Genomic DNA, 25715 nt, shown 5'->3' on the forward strand with positions numbered 1-25715 from the left:
GAGACTCATGATAAGAATGCTTTATGTGATAGTTATATTGTTGAGTTTGCTCATGATGCTACTGGATATTATTATGAGAGAGGAAAATATGGTTGTAGAAATTTTCATGTTACTAAAACACCTCTCTATATGCTAAAAATCTTGAAGTTGAGCTTGTCTAGTTTTCCTATGCTTATTGCATTATGCCTACATAACTTGTTTGTTTACAAGATTCTTTTTCATAGGAAGCATGTTAGGCTTAAATTTGGTTCATACTTGCTTTTTGATGCTCTCTTTGCTTCAACTCTTATTTCTTGCGAGTGCATCATTAAAATTGCTGAGCCCATCTTAATGGCTATAAAGAAAGCACTTCTTGGGAGATAACCCATGTTTTTTATTTTAGTACAGCACTTTTGTTTTATATTTGAGTCTTGGAAGTTGTTACTACTGTAGCAACCTCTCCTTATCTTAATTTTGTTGCATTTTTGTGCCAAGTAAAGTCTTTGATAGTAAGGTTCATACTAGATTTGGATTGCTGCGCAGAAACAGATTTCTTGCTGTCACGAATTTGAGCAGTAGGCTCTATAGGTAACTCAGAAAAATCTGCCAATTTACGTGCGTGATCCTCAGATATGTACGCAACTTTCATTCAATTTGAGCATTTTCATCTGAGCAAGTCTGGTGCCTCTAAAAAATTCGTCTTTACGGACTGTTCTGTTTTGACAGATTCTGCCTTTTATTTCGCATTGCCTCTTTTGCTGTGTAGAATGGATTTCTTTGTTCCATTAACTTCCAGTAGCTTTGAGCAATGTCCAGAAGTGTTAAGAATGATTATGTCACCTCTGAACATGTGAATTTTGATTATGCACTAACCCTCTAATGAGTTGTTTTGAGTTTGGTGTGGAGGAAGTTTTCAAGGATCAAGAGAGGAGGATGATACAATATGATCAAGGAGAGTGAAAGCTCTAAGCTTGGGGATGCCCCGGTGGTTCATCCCTGCATATTTCAAGAAGACTCAAGCGTCTAAGCTTGGGGATGCCCAAGGCATCCCCTTCTTCATCAACAATTTATCAGGTTTCTTCTCTTGAAACTATATTTTTATTCGGTCATATCTTATGTATTTTACTTGGAGCGTCTGTGTGCTTTTATTTTCGTTTTTGTTCTCTGAATAAATGATTGTGTGGCCGCTCCGCTGGTTCATATGAACACATGTGTTCTTAGCTTTTAATGTTCATGGCGAAGGTTGAAACTGCTTCGTTAATTGTTATATGGTTGGAAACAGAAAATGCTACATGTTGTAAATGGTATGATGTCTTGAATAATTTGATACTTGGCAATTGTTGTGCTCATATGGATCATGTTTAAGCTCTTGCATCATATGCTTTGCACCTATTAGTGAAGAAATACATAGAGCTTGCTAAAATTTGGTTTGCATGATTGGTCTCTCTAAGGTCTAGATATTTTCTGGTAAAGGTGTTCGAACAACAAGGAAGACAATGTAGAGTCTTATAATGCTTGCAATATGTTCTTATGTAAGTTTTGCTGTACTAGTTCATACTTGTGTTTGCTTCAAACAACCTTGCTAGCCTAAGCCTTGTATTGAGAGGGATTACTTCTCATGCATCCAAATTCTTGAGCCAAAAACTATGCCATTCATGTCCACTATACCTACCTACTACATGGTATTTCTCTGCCATTCCAAAGTAAATTGCTTGAGTGCTATCTTTAAACACTTCAAAATTTATTACCTCTTATTTGTGTCAATGTTTTATAGCTCATGAGGAAGTATGTGGTGTTTATCTTTCAATCTTGTTGGGCAACTTTCACCAATGGACTAGTGGCTTCATCCGCTTATCCAATAATTTTGCAAAAAGAGCTGGCAATGGGGTTCCCAGTCCCAAATTAATTAACTTTCATAATTTTACAAAAAAAAGACACTCCTCCATGGTATGTGATTGTTGGACGGCACCCGAGGATTCGGTTAGCCATGGCTTGAGAAAGCAAAGGTGGGGAGGAGTGTCATCTAAACAAAACTAAAATAAAAAGGCACTCCTTCATGGTATGAGATTGTTGGCATGCACCCGAGGATTCGGTTAGCCATGGTTTGTGAAAGTAAAGGTTGGAAGGAGTGCCACCCAAAAATTAAAATGTTTCATGGGAGCCGCTCTTTGAAGGTTTGTCTGGCAATGGGGTTAGAGTGCCCACTACCATTCGCTGACAACAACAAACACCTCTCAAAACTTTACTTTTATGCTCTCTTTATGTTTTCAAAATAAAAGCTCTAGCACAAATATAGCAATCAATGCTTCCCTCTTCAAAGGGCCATTCTTCTACTTTTTTTGTTGAGTCAGTTTACCTACTTCCTTCTATCTTAGAGGCAAACACTTGTGTCAACTGTGCATTGATTCTTACATGCTTACTTATTGCACTTATTATTTTACTTTGCATTGACAACTATCCATGAGATATACATGTTACAAGTTGAAAGCAACCGCTGAAACTTAATCTTCCTTTGTGTTGCTTCAATGCCTTTACTTTGAATTTATTGCTTTATGAGTTAACTCTTATGCAAGACTTATTGATGCTTGTCTTGAAAGTACTATTCATGAAAAGTCTTTGCTATATGATTCAGTTGTTTAATCATTATCTTTATCATTGCTTTGAATCGCTGCATTCATCTCATATGCTTTACAATAGTATGATCAAGATTATGTTGGTAGCATGTCACTTCAGAAATTATCTTTTATCGTTTACCTACTCGAGGACGAGTAGGAACTAAGCTTGGGGATGCTGATACGTCTCCAACGTATCTATAATTTCTGATGTTCCATGCTTGTTTTATGACAATACCTACATGTTTTGTTCACACTTTATGATGATTTTATGCGTTTTCCGGAACTAACCTATTGACGAGATGCCGAAGTGCCAGTTCCTGTTTTCTGCTGTTTTTGGTTTCAGAAATCCTAGTAAGGAAATATTCTTGGAATTGGATGAAATCAACGCCCAGCATCTTATAATTCCACGAAGCTTCCAGAACACCCGAGAGGGACCAGAGGAGAGCCACAGGGGGCCCAGACATGGGGCTGGCGTGGCCCAGGGGGGGGGGCGCCCCCCTATTGTGTGGCGGCTCCGTAAGCCTTCTGACTCCGCCTCTTCGCCTATAAGAAGCCCCCTGACCTAAATCTTTGAGACGGAAAAGCCACGGTACGAGAAACCTTCCAGAGCCGCCGCCATCGCGAAGCCAAGATCTGGGGGACAGAACTCTCTGTTCCGGCACGCCGCCGGGACGGGGAAGTGCCCCCGGAAGGCATCTCCATCGACACCACCGCCATCTTCATCAACGCTGCTATCTCCCATGAGGAGGGAGTAGTTCTCCCTCGAGGCTAAGGGCTGTACTGGTAGCTATGTGGTTAATCTCTCTCCTATGTACTTCAATACAATGATCTCATGAGCTGCCTTACATGATTGAGATTCATGTGAGTTTTGTATCACTATTCATCTATGTGCTACTCTAGTGATGTTATTAAAGTAGTCTATTCCTCCTCCATGATGTAATGTTGACAGTGTGTGCATCATGAAGTACTTGGTATATGCTATGATTGTGATCTCTTGTAGATTATGAAGTTAACTATTACTATGATGGTATTGATGTGATCTATTCCTCCTTTCATAGTCTGTCGGTGAGGGTGTGCATGCTATGTTAGTACTTGGTATAGTTGTGTTGATCTATCATGCACTCTAAGGTTATTTAAATATGAATATCGAATGTTGTGGAGCTTGTTAACTCCGGCATTGAGGTGCTCTTGTAGCCCTACACAATTAGTGGAGTTCATCATCCAACAAGAGAGTGTAGAGTATAGCATTTATCTATTCAGTTATGTGATCAATGTTGAGAGTGTCCACTAGTGAAAGTATGATCCCTAGGCCTTGTTTCCAAATACTGCAATCACTGCTTGTTTACTGTTTTGCTGCATCTCTACTTCCTGCAATATTACTACTGCACGCCAGCAACCTATTTTCTGTCGCCGTAGACAGTCAAGTATTTTCTGGCGCCGTTGCTACTGCTCATATTCATTCATACCACTTGTATTTCACTATCTCTTCGCGGAACTACTGCACCTATACATCTGACAAGTGTATTAGGTGTGTTGGGGACACAAGAGACTTCTTGCATTGTGATCGCAGGGTTGCTTGAGAGGGATATCTTTGACCTCTTCCTCCCTGAGTTCGATAAACCTTGGGTGATCCACTTAAGGGAAAACTTGCTGCTGTTCTACAAACCTCTGCTCTTGGAGGCCCAACACTGTCTACAGGAAAAGAAGCGTGAGTAGACATCAAGCTATTTTCTGGCGCCGTTGCCGGGGAACGAAAAGCTACACAACAGAGATTTCCTCCCACGTCAACCACGCGCCAGTTGTGGACAGCAGTATTCGGAAAGTGTAAGTTGAGGCATGTGGATCAATAGTGGGATTTGTCCATCCCGATGACGGATAGATATACTCTGGGCCCTCTCGGTGGAATGTCGTCTGATTAGCTTGCAAGCATGTGATTGGATCACAAGAGATGACATACCACGGTAACGAGTAAAGAGTACTTGTCGGTAACGAGGTTGAACAAGGTATGGAGATACCGATGATCGAACCTCGGACAAGTAAAGTATCGCGTGACAAAGGGAATCGGTATTGTATGTAATGGTTCAATCGATCACTAAGTCATCGTTGAATATGTGGGAGCCATTATGGATCTCCAGATCCCGCTATTGGTTATTGGTCGGAGATGAGTCTCGACCATGTCTACATAGTTCACGAACCATAGGGTGACGCGCTTAAGGTTCGATGTCGCATAAGTAGATTCGGAATATGAGATGGAGACCGAAGTTTGTTCGGAGTCTTGGATGGGATCCAAGACATCACGAGGAGGTTCCGAATGGTCCGGAGAATAAGATTCATATAAGGGAAGTTGATTTCTAGGTTTCGGAAAAGTTCGGGATTTTTCCGGCGGAAGAACAAGAAGGTTCTAGAAGGTTCCAGGGGTCCCACCAGTGGGCCCACAACCCTAGGAGGCCTAGCATGGGCCGAGGGGATGCTCCCTAGCCTAATGGGCCAGGGGCACATGCCCCCAAGGCCCAGCCGGCCAAACCCCTAGGGTTTCCCCAAAACCTTAGGGGGATCAACTTGGGGGGGAAGTTTCCCCCCTTTCCCCATCTTGGCCGCCGGCCAAGGGCTTGGAGGAGGGGCCAAGCCACCCCTGGCCGCATCCCCCTATATAAAGAGGGGAGGGGGCAGGGGGCGCAGCCCTCTCTCACCCCTTGACGTCTGGCCGCCTCTCTCTCCCACCGATAAACTGCTCCGGCTTAGGCGAGCCCTGCAACTTTTCTCCTCCACCACCATCACCACGCCGTCGTGCTGCTGGGATTCCGAGGGGATCTACCACACCTCCGCTGCCCGCTGGAACGGGGAGAGGACGGGCTTCATCGACACTGTACGCACGACCGAGTACGGAAGTGCTGCCAGATTGCAGCACTGGATGATTGACTACATCAACAACGAGATCTAATCTCGTAGGCTTTGGAAATCTTCGAGGGTTAGTCTCACATACATCTCGTTGCTTCGATCTTCATAGATTAGATCTTGGCTTTTCCTAGATTGGATCTTGGTTTTTATTTTTGTTCACGGTAGAAATTTTTTGTTTTCTACGCAACGAACCCATCACACATCAAACCCACGCCACATTAGCGATGAGCGCCATTGGGCCATGAGAGGGCATCACCTTTTTTCGGTCTCTCAAAGCGGACCCAAAGGCGGTCGTGGGAACTCCCCAACGTGTGGGCATGGTGGATGCGATGACACGAACAACAGATTTGGTAGATACGATGGTCACCGGTGAATTTGTCCGGATTTGATCTCGGAGGAGTCAAGGGGCGGTGGAGAACTTGGCCGGGATTTTCCCCTTACATCCGCCTCCAACCCCTATATCGTTCTCGAGGGCGACGGATTTATGGTAGCCTTAAATTCTCATGGTTGGGCCATTCTAACGGGTCGGGGCTATTTAAGGTCCCTGCTAGAGATGCTCTTACAAGAATTTTGAAGCTAAGGTTTGTTCCTACTATAACTAAGTACATATTTTGGAGCACTAGGTACATTTCTCTTCCTCGCGCAAAAACAATAATAAATTTTCCTATGAAGAATGCAACAATAACCAACGAATTAGACCATTTAACTTTGGAAAACTCTTTATACTAGCCGGTTTGGAGGAGAGCGCATCTATTTTCTTTAGAACATGATACGCATCCAACATGTTCCTTTCGCCAGCGGCGTAGCCCCGCCACTGCTCCTCCAGGCAACCGTCTTGGCCGCCGATGCTCCTCTGTAGGGCATTGCTGCTCCTCTCGGCGACCTTCTGGCTCACCGCTTCTCCTCGCGCGCTGGCGCTGCTGCTCCTCCAGGTCGGGTCCTCCAATCCATGGATGTCGCTGTCGTGAGCCTCCGATGCCTTTCTTTGTCTCTCAGCCCGCTTCCAATCACCGCCGGTGAGCTCGACATGGTAGAGTTTGCCAAGGAGGCCATGAACGGTTAGGTGAGGTGCCCAATCTTTTCCGGACTTGGAGAAGACAACACCCACGAGTAGATGGGCCGGGGATTCACCCAATCTAGCTCCAAGGACCTCCGGCATGGCGGATTTGCCGTTGGTCAGCTTGAATCCGGCCATGTGAGTGCCTCCATGGTCATTAGGAAAGCCAAATTTGGGGATCTTTTTGTTGATGTTACATACCACATTGCAATTTGTTATATGTATACATTAGTTTTATTATGTTAGTATTAGTATGGACATAGTGACACAATGATTTTGATATGTATACTACATAGATATTGAACCAATATTACATACGTCTTCCTATAATGTTTTATAAGCTAGACAAAACTGTTGGATATGAGAAATGTCAAAAAATGATGTAACCTTTTTTATCTACATTCAAAATTATTTTGTACCATTGATGGATTTTTTTGCACCATAATATCCCGATTTGCTAGACTATAGGGAAATACGAACCGTTTTATATCTTGATTGGGCCAGAATCGCTCACTTAAGTTGATCAGACGATCTAGAAGGCAGCTGATGGGTGGCGTTTTTACAGCCTGATGCCTAGCGCTGGCCTTTAATTTTTTGTTAGGAAAAATATCTACGTTGATTTTTATATTTCTGGGAATGTAGACATTGATGGGCCGGGGCTAGTCTAGCCCAACCCGGCCCAACCCATGCCTGTCCTGCGGTCTGTGTCTCTCCTCGCGCGGCGCAACGCAAACAAAAGCGAACCCAAGACAAGAGAGAGAACCCCTCTCAAAACCCTAGAACACTAGGCACCGCCCGCCGCCACGCGCAAGACAGCAGAGAAGGAGGACGAATCCAAGCCTCCGCCATGCCGAAATCCAAGCGCAATCGCGCAGGTCAGTTCACCCGCTCCATTCTACTGCACTTCCATGCCCCGTCCTACCTCTCTACCCGATTCTTGTTCTTCTCCTGGATTCGGCCAAAGTTTGGCTGGTCTAAACGTGTCTATCCGAATTTGTTCTAATTAGTGGTGGTATATGTATTATTGATTGGGATTATTGGCTTGTCAATTTTCAGCTTGCTTGTAGCTCTAGTTTCTGTTACTTGCTTGGCAAATATCCAAGTTTTCTTGTAAATTATGAGAGGAACCTTTCCGAGGATCCTCTTCAGCTCTTCTCATGCATCAGTTCCCAAATTTCCGTGCTTCTTGATAATTAATACCTGAACCTCAAGTATTAAGACTTCAGTGGACAGTTATAGCCTCTCTCTTTTTCCTCATGCGCAACGATTCAATTTTTTATGGACGCAGTTACCTTGTCAAAGACCAAGAAGAAGCCAGGTCTAGAGCGTAAGGGCAAGGTGGTCACGGAAATCAAAGACGCCATCGAGCGCCACAGCAGCGCCTATGTCTTCACCTACAATAACATGAGGAATCAGAAGCTCAAGGACTTAAGGGACCAACTGAAGTCCTCTAGCAGGTAGGTTTTCGCTATTTACTATGTTGTGTTCTGCTGCTATCCAAATGGTATGGGTGTGCTGAGGGAAGTTTATGATATGGTTGTTCTTGGATCTTCTCTCCTTTACAACAAAGACATATATGCAAGTGTTAACATCAGTTATTTGGGCTGAATCAGCACAATTTGCATTCATTTGTTGATTCATGCAGTTGTATTTTGCTAGAGAGTACACTTGAAACCCTGCTAAGTGACAAATATCGTGTAGACGCACCATGCCAAGCTTGACTGGATGGCTTTTGCTGCAGAAATTTGTGGACATGTTAATAGCTCCTATATGTTCTCTTCTCAGGATATTTCTTGCTGGAAAGAAGGTCATGCAGATCGCATTGGGGCGTTCACCTGCTGATGAAGCAAAAACAGGCCTGCATAAACTTTCCAAGGTGATTTATTCTTTGTCATTGTTTGGTAAAGATCGAAAAGTGTAATTTATAGCATTCTTGTGAGGTTTTGCTGATGGTAACTTTTCTGTATCCAGTACCTTCAAGGTAATACTGGATTGTTATTCACGAATCTCCCAAGGGATGATGTTGAGAGGTTAGTCTCATTGTCTGATAGTTCTTATCTGTACACAATAGTTCTAAATGCTTGCTTATTTACTTGCTGCCGCTCTAATAATTTTATGACCTTATGATCATATATCTGGTGTGCAGATTATTTCGAGAATTCGAAGGGCTTGATTTTGCAAGGACAGGAAGTATTGCCACCGAAACGGTATTGCTTTTTCTTTCATGTGTTTGTTCATTGTGTTTAGCTTCCGAAAACAAATGAATGCCATGTTTTGAACCAAAGTCGTACCCTGGTTACCAAACACAATGTTATCTTTTTGATGGTTCTGAGCATTTAATTAGTAATAGTGATATGACTGTGAAAAGGAAGGTCAACATTATTCCTGGAGTTAGTTGTGTTATCACATCTATATTCACATAGTAGCACTCTGTTCAGAATTACTGTTTATGATAGCTGCTTAGCCTGTATAGGATACATCAATGAATGCATATTTAAATCGTGTTATTGTTCAGAAATAAGTTGCCCTTGCAGCTTCTTGTATGATATGGTTAACTCAATTAACACATATACAATGTTCCAGGTGGAGCTAAAGGAAGGTCCTCTGGAAAAGTTTTCCCATGAAATGGAACCCTTTATACGCAAACAAGGACTGCCAGTTCGTCTAAACAAAGGTTTGTAGCCCCATTACATTTACACAGCTCCTTGAAGCTACCAAACAAAATGGTTGGATTTCCTAAAGTTGACCGTTGCTGCCTTGCTGGTTCAGGTGTTGTTGAATTAATTGCTGACCATGTAGTATGTGAAGAAGGGAAGCCCCTTTCACCAGAAGCAGCACACACTCTGGTATGTATAAATAGCATGCATTATTAGCTGCATAAATGTTAGTTAAAAGTTAGATACATGATAACCATATCCTTTGATCAAGTTATGGCAATGGTTTACCTAACACATAGGTAGATGCTTCACTTGGTACAAAGTCTTACTCTTACACTTGATTTGGTTTATCCAGGCATCTGGTACCATTTTTACTCGTAAGTGTAGAGCTGTGGAACCTGCTTCGTTTGTATTAATGTCCCTTTGATTTTCTTGTTGCAGCGTTTGCTTGGGGTGCAGATGGCAACATTCCGACTGTACCTTGTCTGCCGCTGGTCTTCGGATGACTTTGAAGTGTACAAGGAAGGCTTGGCTCAGCTGACAGCTGGTGATGCTGATGAATCATCTTAAGGTTGTGGATGGCAATGCTGAGTTTATGGTGGCACTATTGTTGTCTTGCTGTGTTAAGACAGTTTTCTGATATGCCTTTGTACCCTTGGAATCTCAAATATATGATCTGCCCCAGTTGTGCATTTCGTTTGGTCCTAATATTCGTATGAGCTATTAGCAGTAAAATTTGACAGGCATTGTAAGAGTTATTTTTCCTGAGAAAAATAGAGGAGGATGTCAGCAGAATTTTTTTGCCAGAAAGAGTGCCGTGTTACAACACAAAAACAGTGGAGGAGCACAAAGAAAAACAACTGTTTTGGAAGAACAAGATCCGAACTCTTGTGTCCTCTGTGCAGACTCCAATTTTCGCATTTTTTTATTGAAATTTGGCAAGTCCACATGTTACAACACAAAATATGTTCATAAGAAAAATATAATATCCTCATTTTTTTAGTAAACTTAAAGTGCCACAACCGATCCATGGTGAGCACCTGTGTTCAAGCTCACAGAATATGATTTGATGTTATAACGTATAAACTGCTTCTAAATTTTGACTAACTTTTAAATTGAGATACATCAATCACCATTTTAGTTTACACTAATAATCATATTGCTAACCACACACGAGTTAAGCTAACATTCAATGGGAGGTTTTTTTTTTTCATTGACATGAGAGGTGAGACAAGGCTAAGCATAAGAATCTGTACTAGGAACTTTGCCCCAAAAAAAATTAAGGCCATATCGTTTTGACTTTGCTCATGATATAAAAATTGGTAAAGCTGGCATAGACGATTGGACAATAAAAATCCCGACGAGAAACTAGTTCAGTTGAACTTCCTGCTTCTCCCTGCAGTAGACATTTTCTTTTTGTAGTCACTGACTAGCATGACCCACAGGGCAGCTGCAGTAGGCATTTTCATTTTCTTTTTATGTTTCTGATTGTTTTGCCGCTTTTAATGGTTTGGCCACCGCTCATCATTTCCCCACCGAGCTATTCGAGAAGCAACGGCGGCTCGAGGGCAGTGGGGGTGGGTTGTCGGCCGGAGCCTCGCCGGAGCGCTGCATCGCCGTATAACTCGCCGACGAGCTCGTGCTGCCTGATTCTATCAGGTTCAGGTAAACTCCTCCACTTCTCTCTCCCCCGCTGGTCCTTTGCTTGCCTATTCCCCCTCCACGAGAGCACAGCAGAAATCGAGTGATGAATCCCCAATTGTAGGAACTAGGGTTTCTAGATGGTCATGTTTCTGATTTGGTGCTGTCGATTTCCTGGTTTCTTGAGCTATTCCGTTGTCAGTTTAGGCTGTAGAGGGGACGAGGGTGTCCTGCTACAGTTTAGGCTGTAGCGCTTAGTGCTACTGTTTACTGGGGTAAACGCCGGCCGCCGTTGCTGTGCATAGGCTCTTCCGCTCTGCCCATGCCCCATGAGTGCTCTCGCTCTGCCACTGAATCCCTCCAAACCAACCCAGTCTCACTTAGATTCAGAGTTTTCTCCTATGTTTCGTTTTCCTTATGCTGGGTGGAGAAGTTTCAGGTTCGGCCTGAATTGTTGTTGTCCAAGTTGCAGCATATAAATGGCCTTGGGCGTGTGAGGTGCAGCACAGACTGCATGGTGTTTAGTCAAGGACATGTGGTGTGCCCTACTGAATCATCCTACGTATTGTGCATCTGCAGTGGATATAGATTTTGTGTTGCTTGGCTTTTGTAAACAGTGCATATTTGCTTTGCACCAGCCTGCCCCTGATATGAATTGTGCCCTACTGAATCCTACGTATTGTGCATCTCTGCATATCCCTGCTTATCTAATAGACATCTTCTCCTGCATAGTAGTCTATGGTGTTTTTGTGATGCCGTGAGTTTTGTTTTTTGTCGCAAATTCAGTGGCACATCTTCAGCGATAGGGATCTCTATTCATGTAGAGGGACGGGCCGGAGATCAATTCAACTTGTATGTAGAATTGTTTTGTGTGGATCGATTTTACAAGTATCTGCCATTTTCTTTGGCTGGTCCATTTTTGCTTGCACCCAGCACCCTCGTATCTCTGTAGTTGATGGCTTACGGGTTAAGCATTTTATCTACACTTGTTTTGCTTGAATTGGCGATTGGATGCTGCTGCGGCAGGTTTGGTTTTGATGTATTTTTTTCGTTGCTGCTTTTAAAGCAATTTAACATACCAACTACATGAGTTTACATGTGTTCTGAAAATGTATTATAGGTAATGATAGCGGTATATATTTGCTGTTTCTGTCATTTTAGTTCATGCACTGTTTTCTGTCTACTTCGCTGAATAGTTGTAGCTAGTCGAATGCAACCAGGTCCTACTAGGATTTTTAAGGAATGCAGAGCGCTAACTCCTCATCTGCATATTTATATTCGTGGCAGAGGGTGTGCCGGAGGTGGATGATCACCAGCAGCATCGATTGCAATGAAGACTCTGGCAGCAAGATCGCCATTGGTGGCGCTAGCCCTGTGCCTATGCCTCTCGTTTGCGTTCGCGTCGAGGGATGTGGAAGAGGTAGGATGGAGGACAGCAGAAGGTCGGGCGGAATGGGGAAAAGGGCATTCCGGCGACGGTGGCCGGCCGTACTACTTCGGCGAGGAAAGCTTCCGTGAGTGGTCGCGCACGCCTCTCGGCCACTTCAAGCTGCTAGAGCGGTTCGACGACAAACTGCTGCGTGGCTCCGTGGGCGACTACCGCGTGGCGTACCTGGAAGTGGCGCCGCGCGCGTTCCTGCAGCCCAGCCACTTCGACGCCGACAAGGTCTTGTACGTGAAGGAAGGCGAGGGCGTGCTGGTGCTGCTGAGGAAGGGGAGGCGGGAGTCGTTGTGCTTGAGGGAAGGCGACGTGATGGTCATCCCGGCCGGCTCCATCCTGTACTCCGCCAACACACACCGCTCCAAGTGGCTCCGCGTCGTCATGCTCCTCAACTACGCCAGCTTTGAGGTGAGCGACTGACGCGTGTTGGAATTCGCCTACGAATCAATCATATCAATATAGATGAACACACACACACAAAAAAAAATTGCCTAGGACGCCGGTGTGTTGCTACTAATTTTATTCTCTTTATTTCTTTTCTGTTCTCTGAGTTATAAATCTTCAGCCTGGACGCGCATATATATTCACTCACAGCCAAATAACCTAAACCTAGACTTGGACGCCTAACTTGAACCTGAAACTGCTTGGACTCAAACTCTGCACCTCTCCTAAACTGACTCAATACATATACAAGACTAGTACTGCTCTACTTTTAGCAACTAGGACACACGCACGGACAAGAACTAACCACTGCATGCTACCTAGCTGATTACAACTCTTAACGTAACCAGACTAACCAAACCTACCAGCAATCTTGCTGACTCCAAACCGGACAACACTAAAACTACTAGGACTCTTACTCTTGAACACTGAATTCACTAAGGCAAGATTATTTTTAACAACGCACTCGATCGATCGAACCGCTTTGCAACCGTAATTTATGGGCTGAGCTGGGCGTGCTGCATGTGCAGGAATTCTTCCCTGTTGGAGGCGAGGGCCCGGATTCTTACTTGAGCGCCTTCAGCGACGAGGTTCTCCAGGCGGCATTCAATGTACGTGACATAACTCTTTGACATTTTCTTTGTTCATCTGACCGAATGATTTTGCTTGACTTTAACAGTCGCGCCGGGATGAACTGGAGAGAGTGTTCGAGAGGCAGAGCAAGGGGGAGATATGGCAGGCGTCGGAGGAGCAGATCCAGGAGCTGAGCAGGTTGTGCTCCAGGGGCGGCGGGGGCTCAGGCTCCAAGGAGGAGGAAATCAAGCCGACCAGCCTCCTCGGCCAGAAGCCCCGCTACTCAAACAACAACGGCAGGATGCACGTGATCACCGGCGACGAGTGCCGCCACCTCCGTGACCTCGACATGGAAGTCGGCATCGCCAACATCACCAGCGTACGTAGAAAAGATTAGCTAGCTCGTTTTGTAACAACACACGCAACTTGACTTGATCGATGGTGGCGCGTGCAGGGGTCGATGATGGCACCGAGATACACCACCCGCGCGACCACGATCGCCGTGGTCGTGGAGGGGAGAGGCTACTTCGAGATGGCGTGCCCGCACAAGTCCGACTCCGGCCGGTCGGAGCGCCGCGAGCATGGCAGTGAGGAGCAGCAGATGATGAAATCGAGAGGGTACAAGCAAGTGACGGCCCAGATCAAGGAGGGGTCGGTCATCGTGCTCCCGGCGGGCTACCCGGCGACGTTCGTGGCCGGGAACGATGGGAACCTGGCCGTGGTCTGCTTCGGCGTGGGCTCTGGCAACGACGAGGAGGTGTTCCTGGCGGGCGGCAACAGCTTGCTGAAGCAGCTGGACCCGCCGGCCAAGGCGATCGTGTTCGGTGAACAGGGCAGGGAGGCGGCAGACAGGGTCATCGGCGCGCAGACGGAGTCCGTGTTCCTACACGGCCCGCAGCAGCAGAGCCGTGGCTGCGTCTCCAACATGTGAGTGGTAGTGCGACGATCTAGAGCGAGGTTTTGTGCGCAGCGCGCATGCAGTTCGATCAGGTAGCCGCTGGAATAAGTAGCAGCTGGCACGTACCCGCCGAGCCAGCTGAGAAGATGCTAAGTACTGTATGTATGAGCAGGAAGTATATTGCTACTGTAACGGTATTGATTTTGCTTTCATGTGTTCCTTCATAGCGTTTAGTTTCAGAAAACAAATTAACAGGATGCGTTGAACCAAAGTCGTACCCTGGTTAACAAACAAAATGTTCTCTTTTTGATGATTCTGGGCATTTAACTAGTAATAGTGATATGACTGAAAAGGAAGGTCAACATTATTCCTGGAGTTAGTTGTGTTATCATGTTTATATTCAGATAGTAGCTCTCTGTTGAGAGTTACTGTTTATGATAGGGACACACATCAATGAATGAATATGTAAATTGTGTTATTGTTCAGAAATAAATTGCACTTGCTGTTTCTTGTATGATATATATGGTTAACTGAATTTACACATTTACAATGTTTCAGGTGGAGCTAAAGGAAGGCCTTCTGGAACAGTTTTTTTTCATGAAATGGAACCCTTTATAGGCAAACAAGGACTGCCAGTTTGCCTAAACAGAGGTTTGTAGCTCCTTTACACTTACACAGTTCTTTGAAGCTACCGAGCAAAATGGCTGGATTTACTAAAGTTTCACCATTGTTGGTGCAGGTGTTGTTGAATTAATTGCTGACCATGTAGTTTGTGAAGAAGGGAAGCCTTTCACCAGAAGCAGCACACACTCTGGTATGTATAAAACATCATGCATTATTACCTGAATATTTTTAAAGTGATAGACGATAGTGGTATCCTGTGATCAAGTTATGAGAAGCCGAAAGTCTTACTCTTACACTTGATTAGGGTGTTCAAGACATCTGGTACCATTTTTGCTCGTAAGTGTAGAACTGTAGAACTGTGGAAGTATACATGTATGTTTTGTGGTAAGGGCATCTTCATCAGCCCGAAGCAAATGGATCAAGGGTTCCTTTGATTCATAGGATAACGAAAGTATAGAAATAGAAAAGCATGGGATTTGGATGTCATATCTCTTTGAATCATATCGGAAAATGAAGCGTGTTTGATTGTAGCAGCGAAGAAATATTTCATGATGTACTGTATGACCTAATTTTTTTATAGGATTTACACTACAAGACTCTTATAGGATTAATTCCTATAGGATATGTTTGTATAAGTTAAACAACAAGTGTATGGAATTTTTCTATGAATCTAAATCCTACACAATTTTTATGCAAATCCTATGAATCAAAGGAGCCCCAAACATGTCCATTTCGGTCCGCATTGACAGTAAATGGGTAAGACCTGGCTCGATGCAAAGTGACCTATTGGATTGGGAATGCGTCGGTGGACACAACACGGACGTGACGAGTGTCCCCCTTAACTAGCCATCTAAAAAGCACTAGCACGAAACGTCTTTTGCACCATCATGCTAGCCTTCGATCGCACGCCCATCGATCTAAAAAGGGCGCACCTTCTTTTTTCTTTAAGCTTCTTCCTCCATGAAACCTGCCGCCCCCACCTCCTGTTCGAATCCCGTGGCTGTTCGAATCCCGTGGCTGCGCTGACCCACCGCCCCTTGACGAACAGCCACGCCGCCCACCCCTCGCTAGGCCATCGCGTCGCGTTACCGCACTTCGCACAGACCCGCCCCCTCGCCCAAGGCAGGGCCGCACAACCCTCGCCCATGCCGACGCGCAACGCTGCTGGCTGAACGCACCTTGTCTAGGCCGCTGCACTGGCCTACCCTTGTTTCAGCGGCTGCGCATGCCACCGTAGCTCCAATACATCGAATTTTGGCGTAATTTCACGAAAAATGATGGGAAGTCAGGTGGCGGTGGTAAGGGACACTGTCCGCGCAGCGACAAACTTGGGGATGGCTAGAATCAACCACCGACGGTGGCAGCGGCGGCGAGGAAAGGAGGCTTCCGAGCTAAATATCCCCCCCACCAACCTTTTTGGAGCGATGCAGGGGAATCTAGGCCTCAAGTCCGTGTATATGCAATATTTCGAGAAACGATGCGGGTTTGATGAAAAATAAAATTGGAGGCCAGCTATTTTTCCGGTATCTGCATGGGACTTTTTTTTGACCTGGCACCGCAAACTTGCGGTTATTTTTTGGTTTGCTCTGAATAGGTTATATCTGCTAGACCATGAAACAAAAAAGGAAATTCTTGCAAGCACGTTTTTTTTTTTAGCTTATCTTGCAAGGACTTTTTTTTTTTTGAGCCAATGAAAAAGGTGACGCACCACCAATTTGAGAAAAAAGAAATAACGATGTCGGGCCCAGCATAACCCGCGTCAACGCGGCCCAGATCTGAATCCCGCGTAAACTCTACGCAGTCTGAGTTCGAGTTCGAGTTCATGTCGGAGACGGAGATCCTTCCGGTGGATTTAAGGCCGCAATTCGCCCGCCGGATCGAAACCCTAGCTCCCCCCTCCCGAGATCTCGATCTGATCCAGCTCTCGACAAACCCTAGCTTCTCAGCGCTCCGTTTCCCGGTGATCGCGCGCGCGTGCTTTCCCTCGGCGGCGGACGACGATGTCGAGCGCGGCGGCGCCGTGGGCTCAGGCGCCTCACCTGCTGCAGGAGTTCGAGTTCTTCTTGGTCGTGGATTTCGAGGCCACGTGCGAGAAGGACAAGCGGATTTACCCGCAAGAGATTATCGAGTTCCCCTCCGTGCTCGTCGACGGCGCCACCGGCCGCATCCAATCCGCCTTCCGCAGGTACGTCCGCCCCAAGTACCATCCAGTGCTGACCCCGTTTTGCAGGGACCTCACAGGGATCCGGCAGGAGGACGTCGATGGAGGGGTGGATCTCAGCGAGGCGCTTCTGCTGCACCACCGCTGGCTGCAGGCGGCGACGGCAGGGGCCAGGAAAGGCGGCAGCTTGGCCGTCGTCACGTGGGGGGATTGGGACTGCCGGACTATGCTTGAATCGGAGTGCGTCTTCAAGGGGATTGAGAAGCCGGCCTACTTCGATCGCTGGGTCAACCTCAGGGTTCCCTTCCAGGCGGTGCTCGGGGGCGTAGGGCGCGTCAATCTGCAGGAGGCCGTCCGGGCCGCTGGGTTACAGTGGGAAGGCCGCCTGCACTGCGGGCTCGATGACGCGCGCAACACGGCGCACTTCTTGTGGAGATTATGCGCAGGGGCGCCAAGATCGCCATTACCGGCTCCTTGGCGCCGCCGCCGATCCAGCACAAGGAGGAGGAGGAGCAGCAGCCTCACACAAGTCTGTGCGGGGGTGCCTGCTACTGCGGAGTGGCGAGCCGAGGAGGCGTTATGGCGGTGCCAGGGCAGACACAGGGGAGGTGCTTCTGGGGGTGTGGCAACTGGACGCCAGCCATGGGAGCCGCCTGCCCCTACTTCTTGTGGACCAACTGAATCAGTTGCGCCACCGATTGCGATTTCAGGCTCAGTCTAGATGAATGCTTGTGTTAGCTGTAGTCAGAATCAATGGCAGCCTAGTTGATTCTTGTAGTCAGAATCGATGGCAGCCTAGTTGATTCTCTTGTAGCCAGAATCGACGGCAGCCTAGCTTAGTTCATGTGTACTGTCAACGGGTCACCGAAACCTATGGCCTAGGGGAGTAGCTATCCTATGTAATCGGTGTCTGAGTTATTAATATTAATAAAAGGTTTGATTTAATTATGATCCTTCTTCTCTGTGAAATTCTTCAACATCGAGCAACGTTTGTCTTCTAATTTCATCAGTTTGTGATTAAAATTAAATAATTGCTGACCAAAGTTAAAAGTGGGATCACTTGTATATATGGTACCACCGATGGTCTTGGATGAACATATCGAGCAGCCATTGCTCAAATCAGGTGGATCCAAAGCACATTTATCCTTTTTTGTTTGTTAATAATTGATATCTAAATGCTACCTTAAATTGGTGAAAAAGACCTAAAGATATTTCTGCAATTGATATTATGTGCTCGATCATGTTTGTAGTTCGGTAATTCCAATGGATTTGTAACCCCATATGTTAATATTTAAATGCTTCCAGCAAGTATCTTTAATTAGTGAACAAGGCTTATGAACTAATTTCTTTGCAAATTTCTGCAGTTTAGTCATTTCTTACACATACAGAACTCTTTAAGCTTTTCTTTTTTCCTTTGCTATATGACTTTGTTGTGCTTTGATATATGCAGATTACAATCAGGACAGGGCATGGTGTTGATTTGGGAGTTTTCGGCGGTTTTCTGTAATTGATATGCGCGGTTCTCTGCTTTGATGAACTGTGAGTTTGGGTTAAGGTGTACTCCCTTTGATCGGCATCTGATCATACCCTTTGAGGCGGGCTCTTTATTGAGTCATGATTTATTATCGGATTATTGTGCTTCAGGTTAGTTTTCCATGCAGAGATGGATCAATAATCCTAATGTTTAATACACAGATTTGTAGTACGATTATTTTTTTAAATAAAAGAACGTTTTTACTCCGGTTGGGCTTAATGTCACACATGAATTATATTGATCTAAGAATCCGATCACTGGATATATTGAGATGAGTAGTACCGTTATTATTTTTAATAAAAGAACATTTTTACTCAAGTTGGGCTTAATGTCACAGCAATATACTTGTTTCGCTTCTTAGCAATCACTCTAACTGTATGTTATAGTGTTATCATTTTAAGCACCTCATAAGTTATTACATCCTAATTTTTCCTCAAATCACTGGTACTATTTTGATTTCCCTTCCAACTTTCTGAAATCTATTTCATCTTGAATAAAAAGTGCAACATACAGTGCTCTCAAATAAAAGGTAGAAGTAGAAGCATAGAACTGCAAAGTAGCATACTGCTCTCAAAGAAGCTCTGACTCAGTGTTTTGATTCAGTAGGAATGCTTTTTAGATAATATAGGAGACTGGGAGGTTCCATTCTTTGGTATCTCAGTGGCATTTTCTAGGGAGTTATCCGCTGTAAATTTCACATATTTATCCAGAGGCCACAATCTCTCCAATGTGATTATCCACTCCCTCCCCCCTCCATAGAAAAATTCTCCTATATTTTATTTATTTATTACACATATTTCCGTGTGTAATCTTGGTTTAGTGCATTTCTGGTGCAGTAGTGACATGATGTGATCACAATTGTTAATAACTTGATCAACAATTTGTGGGTCAGAACATTTAGAATATCAATTAGCTGTCAAAATTGGATGATGGGCTGGTGAACACAATTTATACTGCGCACTTGTTTGCTCACGTCCCTCGCCTCATCAAGGTCTGAACTCCACCTTGACACCCACTCCGCTGAGTAGTACCTGTAACTCGTGAGACTCTTCTTTTTCTGTTTAGTTTTTAGATTTTTTTAGACTTTTGTCTGCAGATTAGTGTCATAAGAATCACCTTTAACTTGAAATAAATGAATGATAGCTCGTTCCATTTGAATTGATTACCAAGTGCAGTTCATAGATATCTAGGTGCATCTAGTTGCTTTTTATGGTAAAAGCACCTAGATATGGTTAGGTAATATTTATGGGAGTGAGGGTTACATGATTGTCCTGGTAGCCAGTACGTATGTAGATTCAATCTGAATGTTATTTTTCATTCTATTTCTTTCTTGTTTTTTTTGTCTTACTATCCACCATCCTAACGATCCATTCTCTCGATTTCATTCTCTTTCATTAGGTAATAATGCTCATGTGCATTGCAGGTACAGGGAACACCATTTGTAAAATTACAGGTTGCAACATGAAAGTTCTGGTTACATCTCAATGGCAGTTAATCGTATCATATTCTTGCAAATAGAGGTACCATTCCTCCTGTTACAGAATCAAATAAGGCATCTGAATGTAAATTCGAGAACCAAATTTTTTACTATTAAGCACAAGAAAGGCTTGACATCGTCTAGCTCAGGTCCCATGTTGGTTCATGTCTTAAATAGGGCATCACCAGGCCTCTTGTGTGGTTAGGGACCTGTTGTGAGGTTAGAGTAGGCAGAAAATTCAGACTAGTAGCTGGACATACACATGGTTAGTGACTCTGGTTGGAATATAGGCCACTGGCGAGAGTAGCAGGTGATCCATGGAACGGCACTTGAATGCACAGCTAATTCTCACTGTACATGCATATATCGATTCATCACCAAATCCCACATATCCATAAATTCCGCAATCGCAGGCACAGAAGGTGCACCCCTGATCATGTGTACTGTCAACAGGTCACCGAAATCCATGGAACGGCACTTGAATGCCAGCTAATTCTCACTGTACATGCATATATCAATTCATCACCAAATCCCACATATCCATAAATTCCGCAATCGCAGGCACAGAAGGTGCACCCCTGATCATGTGTACTGTCAACAGGTCACCGAAACCTATGGCCTAGGGGAGTAGCTATCCTATGTAATCAGTGTCTGAGTTTGGCAGAAAATTCAGACTAGTAGCTGGACATAGACCTGGTTAGTGACCCTGGTTGGAACATAGGCCACTGGGTGAGAGTAGCATGTGATCCATGGAACTGCACTTGAATGCACAGCTATCAGTTCTCACTGCACTTACATATATCAATTCATCACCTCGACGAACTATTGCATCATCCATCAGGAGATGGATCGTGTCCTGGTTGAGTTGTTCCTAAGATGTAGTTAGCATTCAGCAGCTGATCTGCATGGGCATGAAGGACCTGGAGGGTGGCGTCTGGTACAACCTGGGGGCCTTGATTTCCGGGTGGTCCTGGTTGTTGGGGTCCTTGGTTAGGCGGCTTCTTCGGATCCTGGTAAGTTGGATCATCAGCTAAGTTTTAACTTCGCATTTCTTCCAGCGAATTCGTCAATTTATTCAGTCAACTTTTCATAAGGAAAAAAATACTATAACAATTCCTACAGTTAGGTTGTTAGTGCTTCAGTAGAACTTTCAGTACTAAATGATGAAAATGCAATATGCAAGGGATGAAGCATGCACTAGTCATTTAGCTTTTTTCTCTTATTTGACGGCTACCTCTGATTATCTAAAACTGACCGAATGCTTCTTGTGCAGCTTGCCAGCTTCTACCTCCTCATCTGCTGCTGCTGCTGCTGCTGCCTGCTCATTGTACCAGGAAGATGCTATTGGTCAGAGAAGTCCCTGTGGATGCAAGATGGATGAGACACCTCCGGCGGACACTCTCTGGCAATGCAATCACCCAGTTCACTGAGATTTGGACTCTGCTGGAACATATTCAGCCGAACGCTGACGTCCCCGACTTAGTGACTTGGAAGTGGACGGATGGAGGCCTGGCTGGCAAGGTGCAACCTGCTGCAGTTTTCAGGCCTGGCCGGGAAATCGGATTCCAGATTTTCTCATGGCTCGCCGTCCGTGGCAAGTGTTTGACAGTAGATAACCCGCTGAAGCAAGGCTGTACTTGCAATCCCATATGCTCGCTTTACAGAATTATGCCCGAGGCTTCAGTTCACCTCCTTGCGGAGTTCTCCTTCATCAGAGCTCTTTGGCAGTTGATCCTGGATCACTGCCACCCCCCAATGCCAGCCATGCGAGTAAACAGTGACGTCAAACTTCTGGATCAACGGTCTGTCTCAGCTTACTCCGTTCCAGAGCCTCATTGGCGGGCTTTGAGTTCTCTCCTTCAGTTAGTTTGGTGGTCATCATGGAAGGGGCGTAACCAGAGGGTGTTCAGAAGCAATGCTATTTCATTCTAGGTGTTCGCCCAAAATCATAGTGGAGCTATCAATGTGGCATCAGGCCGGACGCAACAGAACCAGGAAGCTGATAGACACATCCCGAGAGCGGGACTGAATTTAGTTAGCCAGGCGCGATTTTTCCTGATTGCTTGCATGGAGTAGCTGTTTCTGTCACTTTTTTTTTTGACAACTAGTAGCTGTTTGTATCTTCTTTGAGCCATGTACGAGACGAAAAGGCCCTTGTAAAACTCTCTTTTTCCTCTAATAATGATCAATGAAAAGCTGCCCTGGGTTCGTCAGGCACCCAGCTTTGGTTAGCCTGCTGCCGGCCTGCTAACAGCGTGCTGAAACTGTGCCAAATAATGGCCTGGATTAAAATTCGTAGCCTGAACAATCACTGAAAAACTCACTTGGTAGAACAACAGAGCAGAGTGAATCAATACTAGCGAAAACTTTTGTTTTGTATCTTAGGAGTTAGGAGATAACTGTATGCAGTCTTAACTTGTGTGCCTTGATGATACATTACACGGATCAGCATGGGACGAAACTGCAACCTCGTAGTTGAACGAGGCCAACCATGCATGGTAACAAATCACAAAACTGCACCGAATGATAATCAGAGAACTGCAAGGAGTTTGTGTGGTACTGATATTTGATTTGAGGTCTATTGTAAAAGAAGAACGAGGAACTAGCTAAAAAAACATCTCTATCTGCTACATCTCTATGGACGAGGAACCGAGGAAAGGGAACTAAAAGAAGCAACGTACCCGTGAATAATCAGTGTGGCGGTTGGGCTGCGCGCCTAACAAAATGTCGGATACATCACCGAAAACCCACTTTTAAACAAACATGGGAGCATATGCTCCTGCTATACGGGAAAAAACGCTTTAAAATGTCAAAAGAGATCGTATATATCGATGTTATATATGCACGTTAAGTTTCGCAGAAAAGTGTATCTTTTTGTGTCATGTGTAAAAAAGACAAAGAAATATCTCTGTTCAGATGTACATGTCAAATTTTTATTCGATTTTTTTAACTTTTCCAACTTTGTTTAAAAGATATTTCAAAAACCGGAAGCATTTGCCCCGGCTGCCAAAACGTCTCGTCCATACATCACCTCTCTTGGTGATGCATATTTGAGTCGCTTGGCCCAAAATATACATCATGAGGTAAATCTTTTACATCACTAAATAGATCAAGGTCATTTCTTGGAGAGATATTTTTGGTCAAATGTAACCTAAAAACAGGTTTAACATCACCAAGTTTAATTTGCATCATCTTTTAAAGATGCTTTTATTGTACTTGTACTCCGACAGAATGCATAGACCATGTCTAAGCTTCTGCTACATTATGCAAATCGTCGCACAGCTACCAGTCTACCACGTACACACTTGCATTAATCAATTGGCCCGTTGAATCTCCCGGATAACAATCTCGAGCGCTTGATCATCGGCCACAAGATCATTATGAGTCACGTTGGACACCTTGACCAGCCTATAATCCTTCCACTTGTTCTCCACCGCGAGGGCGCTCGCCAGATTCACCACTCCGTCACCGTCTCCGGCGACCGTGGCGGGCGTCGCATCGAGGTCATCCCCGGGGTACACAATCCTCTCAGTGGTCCCCACCCCGACCCCAACGATGTTGGTCACCGGAACCCCGGGAGGCGGCAGGTAGCCGCCGAACAGCGGCAGCACGCGGGACTCGTATGGCCCGACGGCCTCGCCGAACCCGATGGCGACAAGGTAGTCCGCCACGTCGCCGGCCGAGTAGTTCCTGCTCTTGGTGATCACCAGCGGCTGCGCGGTGCCGAAGACAGCCGGGCTGGGGCTTGGCAGCAGCCAGAGGCTCGTCTGCTGGCTCCTGCCCGCCGCCAGCAGCGCCCGCGCGTCCACGAACGGCAGGCCGTAGTTGTTCCCGGAGACGAGCGTGACCATTCCTAGCACGATGCCTCCCCACGGAGCGGCGACGGGCACGAAGCGCCTTACGAAGCGCTGCCGCCAGGCCGGCGGCTGCCGGATGAGCAGCTGGTGCGTCAGCGGGCCGCCGGCGCTGTGGGTGATGATCGTCACGGGCCTGCCGCCGTTCAGCCGGCTCGCCCGCTCGACGAGTCCCTTGAGCGCTCGGAGGAAGGCGTCGCCTACCCTGGACGGGTGCCCCGCCGGCGCCACCACGTACCGGAAGTCGTAGGGCGCGCCGAACATGGTCTCGCCATCCCGGTACCCCACCTTCTCCAGCCGCTCCACCAACGTGTTCATGTACGAGAAATTCCTAAGCGTTTGAGAGAGGAACTGTTACGAAAATCGTCTGACCTTTACATATTGGGAAATTGTTGACTTACAGGCAGGCACAATTCAAGAACGAATTGATACTTACTTGCGGTCTGGATCGGGATAGCGGAAAGCTTGGGTGGAGCCGAAGAAGGGGACGCGCGTCTCGACGCCGGGGACGTTGAAGTAGTCGTCGGAGGCGGTGTCGTACACGCTGGTCATCTGCTCGGCGAAGCACGGCACGTTGGCGGGGTCCTGGAGGGCCGAGTAGTTGAGGTAGAGCCGGAACCAGCCCTTCCCCTTGCGCTCGCCGCAGCGCGGCGACGACGGCCGGTAGAGCTCGGTGAGCCGCACGTCCAGCTCGTTGGTGGCGTAGCCGGGCACCAGGACGATGGGGTGCAACTGGTGCGGCGCTGCTGCTTCAAGTGAGCATGGCGCCGCTGCAACTAGCAGTAGTGGTAGTAACTGGACAAGAATTGGCAACGGAATAGCCATGAATGAACTGATCAAAATTCAGACTGCTCTTTGTAGATGGGGACATGCGAGTGGATCTTAATTGGGGCTTGCTGAAACAGATTCGCATTTATAAGTGAAGTACTATCCATGGATGAAAGAACCGTTCTGTGTGGTACAACCATTTCTGGTTCAAAGATCGCATTCGTCACAGTCCACACCAGTCGGTCAATGAAAATAATGTACTTAGCATGCAGTTGTTTACGTTTTGCCTCAAGTCCAAAGGGCTGGCGTCTGTGGACCGGAAGCTTTGCAATAATCGTTGTAATTAGCTTAAGATAATAGCTAGTACTACTGTATGCTGAGGCTTCGTCGGAAGCTTGTGCACCTACTGCTTTTGGGCTGGACTCACGCCCGTGATCCGAAACCCAAATCAGTTTGGTTTAGCTCGATCGTGACTTGACATCTACTACTCCAGTATATATGTCGGCCAATCGCGAGGACGATAGGATATTGTACCGCTCGGTCCACGGCAGAAACCATGGCCAGCTCGTCGTCCCAGGGAACCAAGGCGCCGGAACCAGAGCAGGCGGAGCATGATTCCTCCATGGAAGATCAATGCAAGGCGATCGCAGAGAAGATAACGAACACGGCCATTGAGGGGGAGAAGAAACCTAAGAAGAAGATGGTGCGATTCACACAGCAGCAGATCGACTGCTGCATCGCGAACGGGGAGCCGACGATCCGCACGGAGCACGACAGACCTGTGCTCATGGAAACCTTCACGCCGGATTTCCTGCCGCAGCACCTCCTCGACGCCCTCACCAGGATAGACCAAGACCGGAAGACCTATACGGCCAGGAGGACCACGCTGCAGGCAGCCCTCCGCAAGGAGCGGCAGGATATCCTGGACCAGTATTACGCTAAGGGCTACCCCGAGTACGAGGTTGATGATGACTACGAGAGGAAGAAGATGATGACGATGAAGTGGCTGAGCCTCGACCTGGCCGGAGAAGGTTTCGGCGCGCAGGGGGTCGTGAAGCACGCAGGGAGAACCTGGAAGCTCAACTGAAACTGAACTT

At 46.1% G+C, this 25715-nt stretch overlaps 3 protein-coding genes and 1 pseudogene across 8 annotated transcripts; 3 read left to right on the forward strand and 1 right to left on the reverse strand.

Moving 5' to 3' along the window:
* Positions 1–7273: 7273 nt before the first annotated feature.
* On the forward strand, positions 7274–9898 carry LOC127300144 (uncharacterized). Its single transcript, XM_051330221.2, has 8 exons — positions 7274–7424; positions 7838–8006; positions 8335–8425; positions 8521–8579; positions 8696–8756; positions 9133–9223; positions 9319–9395; positions 9648–9898. The coding sequence occupies exons 1-8, from the start codon at positions 7397–7399 to the stop codon at positions 9774–9776; spliced, it is 705 nt and encodes a 234-aa protein (XP_051186181.1). The 5' UTR covers positions 7274–7396; the 3' UTR covers positions 9777–9898.
* Positions 9899–10725: 827 nt separating this feature from the next.
* On the forward strand, positions 10726–22227 carry LOC127300141 (cupincin). 6 transcript variants are annotated; one of them, XM_071820022.1, is made up of 11 exons: positions 10726–10871; positions 12135–12696; positions 13260–13340; positions 13409–13681; positions 13757–14229; positions 14759–14851; positions 14940–15014; positions 18436–18629; positions 19943–20039; positions 20890–21009; positions 21270–22227. In XM_071820022.1, the coding sequence occupies exons 2-6, from the start codon at positions 12178–12180 to the stop codon at positions 14766–14768; spliced, it is 1356 nt and encodes a 451-aa protein (XP_071676123.1). In that variant the 5' UTR covers positions 10726–10871; positions 12135–12177; the 3' UTR covers positions 14769–14851; positions 14940–15014; positions 18436–18629; positions 19943–20039; positions 20890–21009; positions 21270–22227. The 6 variants fall into 6 exon arrangements, with proteins under 6 accessions (XP_071676123.1, XP_071676124.1, XP_071676125.1 ...); XM_071820023.1 differs by having other exon boundaries at positions 20893–21009; XM_071820024.1 differs by having other exon boundaries at positions 13757–14394; positions 19943–21009.
* LOC127300143 (uncharacterized) lies at positions 16602–17933 on the forward strand (annotated as a pseudogene).
* Positions 22228–23080: 853 nt separating the features above from the next.
* Positions 23081–24794, reverse strand: LOC127300142 (lecithin-cholesterol acyltransferase-like 1). The gene is made up of 2 exons (XM_051330220.1): positions 24287–24794; positions 23081–24181 (listed from the first exon to the last, which is right to left on the reverse strand). Exons 1-2 carry the CDS (start codon positions 24673–24675, stop codon positions 23311–23313), a joined length of 1260 nt encoding a protein of 419 aa, XP_051186180.1. The 5' UTR covers positions 24676–24794; the 3' UTR covers positions 23081–23310.
* Positions 24795–25715: the final 921 nt, after the last annotated feature.

Source organism: Lolium perenne, chromosome 5, assembly GCF_019359855.2.
Source record: "Lolium perenne isolate Kyuss_39 chromosome 5, Kyuss_2.0, whole genome shotgun sequence".
NCBI lineage: Eukaryota > Viridiplantae > Streptophyta > Magnoliopsida > Poales > Poaceae > Lolium > Lolium perenne.

What these genes read in the sequence shown, in the direction of transcription:
- LOC127300144 (XM_051330221.2), top strand. Translation starts at nt 7,397, where the DNA reads ATGCCGAAATCCAAGCGCAATCGCGCAG. An exon ending in ATCCAAGCGCAATCGCGCAG is followed by an intron (nt 7,425 to 7,837) that starts GTCAGTTCACCC and finishes TTATGGACGCAG; the next exon opens with TTACCTTGTCAAAGACCAAG. An exon ending in CAACTGAAGTCCTCTAGCAG is followed by an intron (nt 8,007 to 8,334) that starts GTAGGTTTTCGC and finishes TTCTCTTCTCAG; the next exon opens with GATATTTCTTGCTGGAAAGA.
- LOC127300141 (XM_071820021.1), top strand. Translation starts at nt 12,178, where the DNA reads ATGAAGACTCTGGCAGCAAGATCGCCATTGGTGGCGCTAGCCCTGTGC. An exon ending in TCAACTACGCCAGCTTTGAG is followed by an intron (nt 12,697 to 13,259) that starts GTGAGCGACTGA and finishes CTGCATGTGCAG; the next exon opens with GAATTCTTCCCTGTTGGAGG. An exon ending in GCATCGCCAACATCACCAGC is followed by an intron (nt 13,682 to 13,756) that starts GTACGTAGAAAA and finishes TGGCGCGTGCAG; the next exon opens with GGGTCGATGATGGCACCGAG.
- LOC127300142 (XM_051330220.1), bottom strand. Translation starts at nt 24,675, where the DNA reads ATGGCTATTCCGTTGCCAATTCTTGTCCAGTTACTACCACTACTGCTA. An exon ending in TATCCCGATCCAGACCGCAA is followed by an intron (nt 24,182 to 24,286) that starts GTAAGTATCAAT and finishes TCAAACGCTTAG; the next exon opens with GAATTTCTCGTACATGAACA.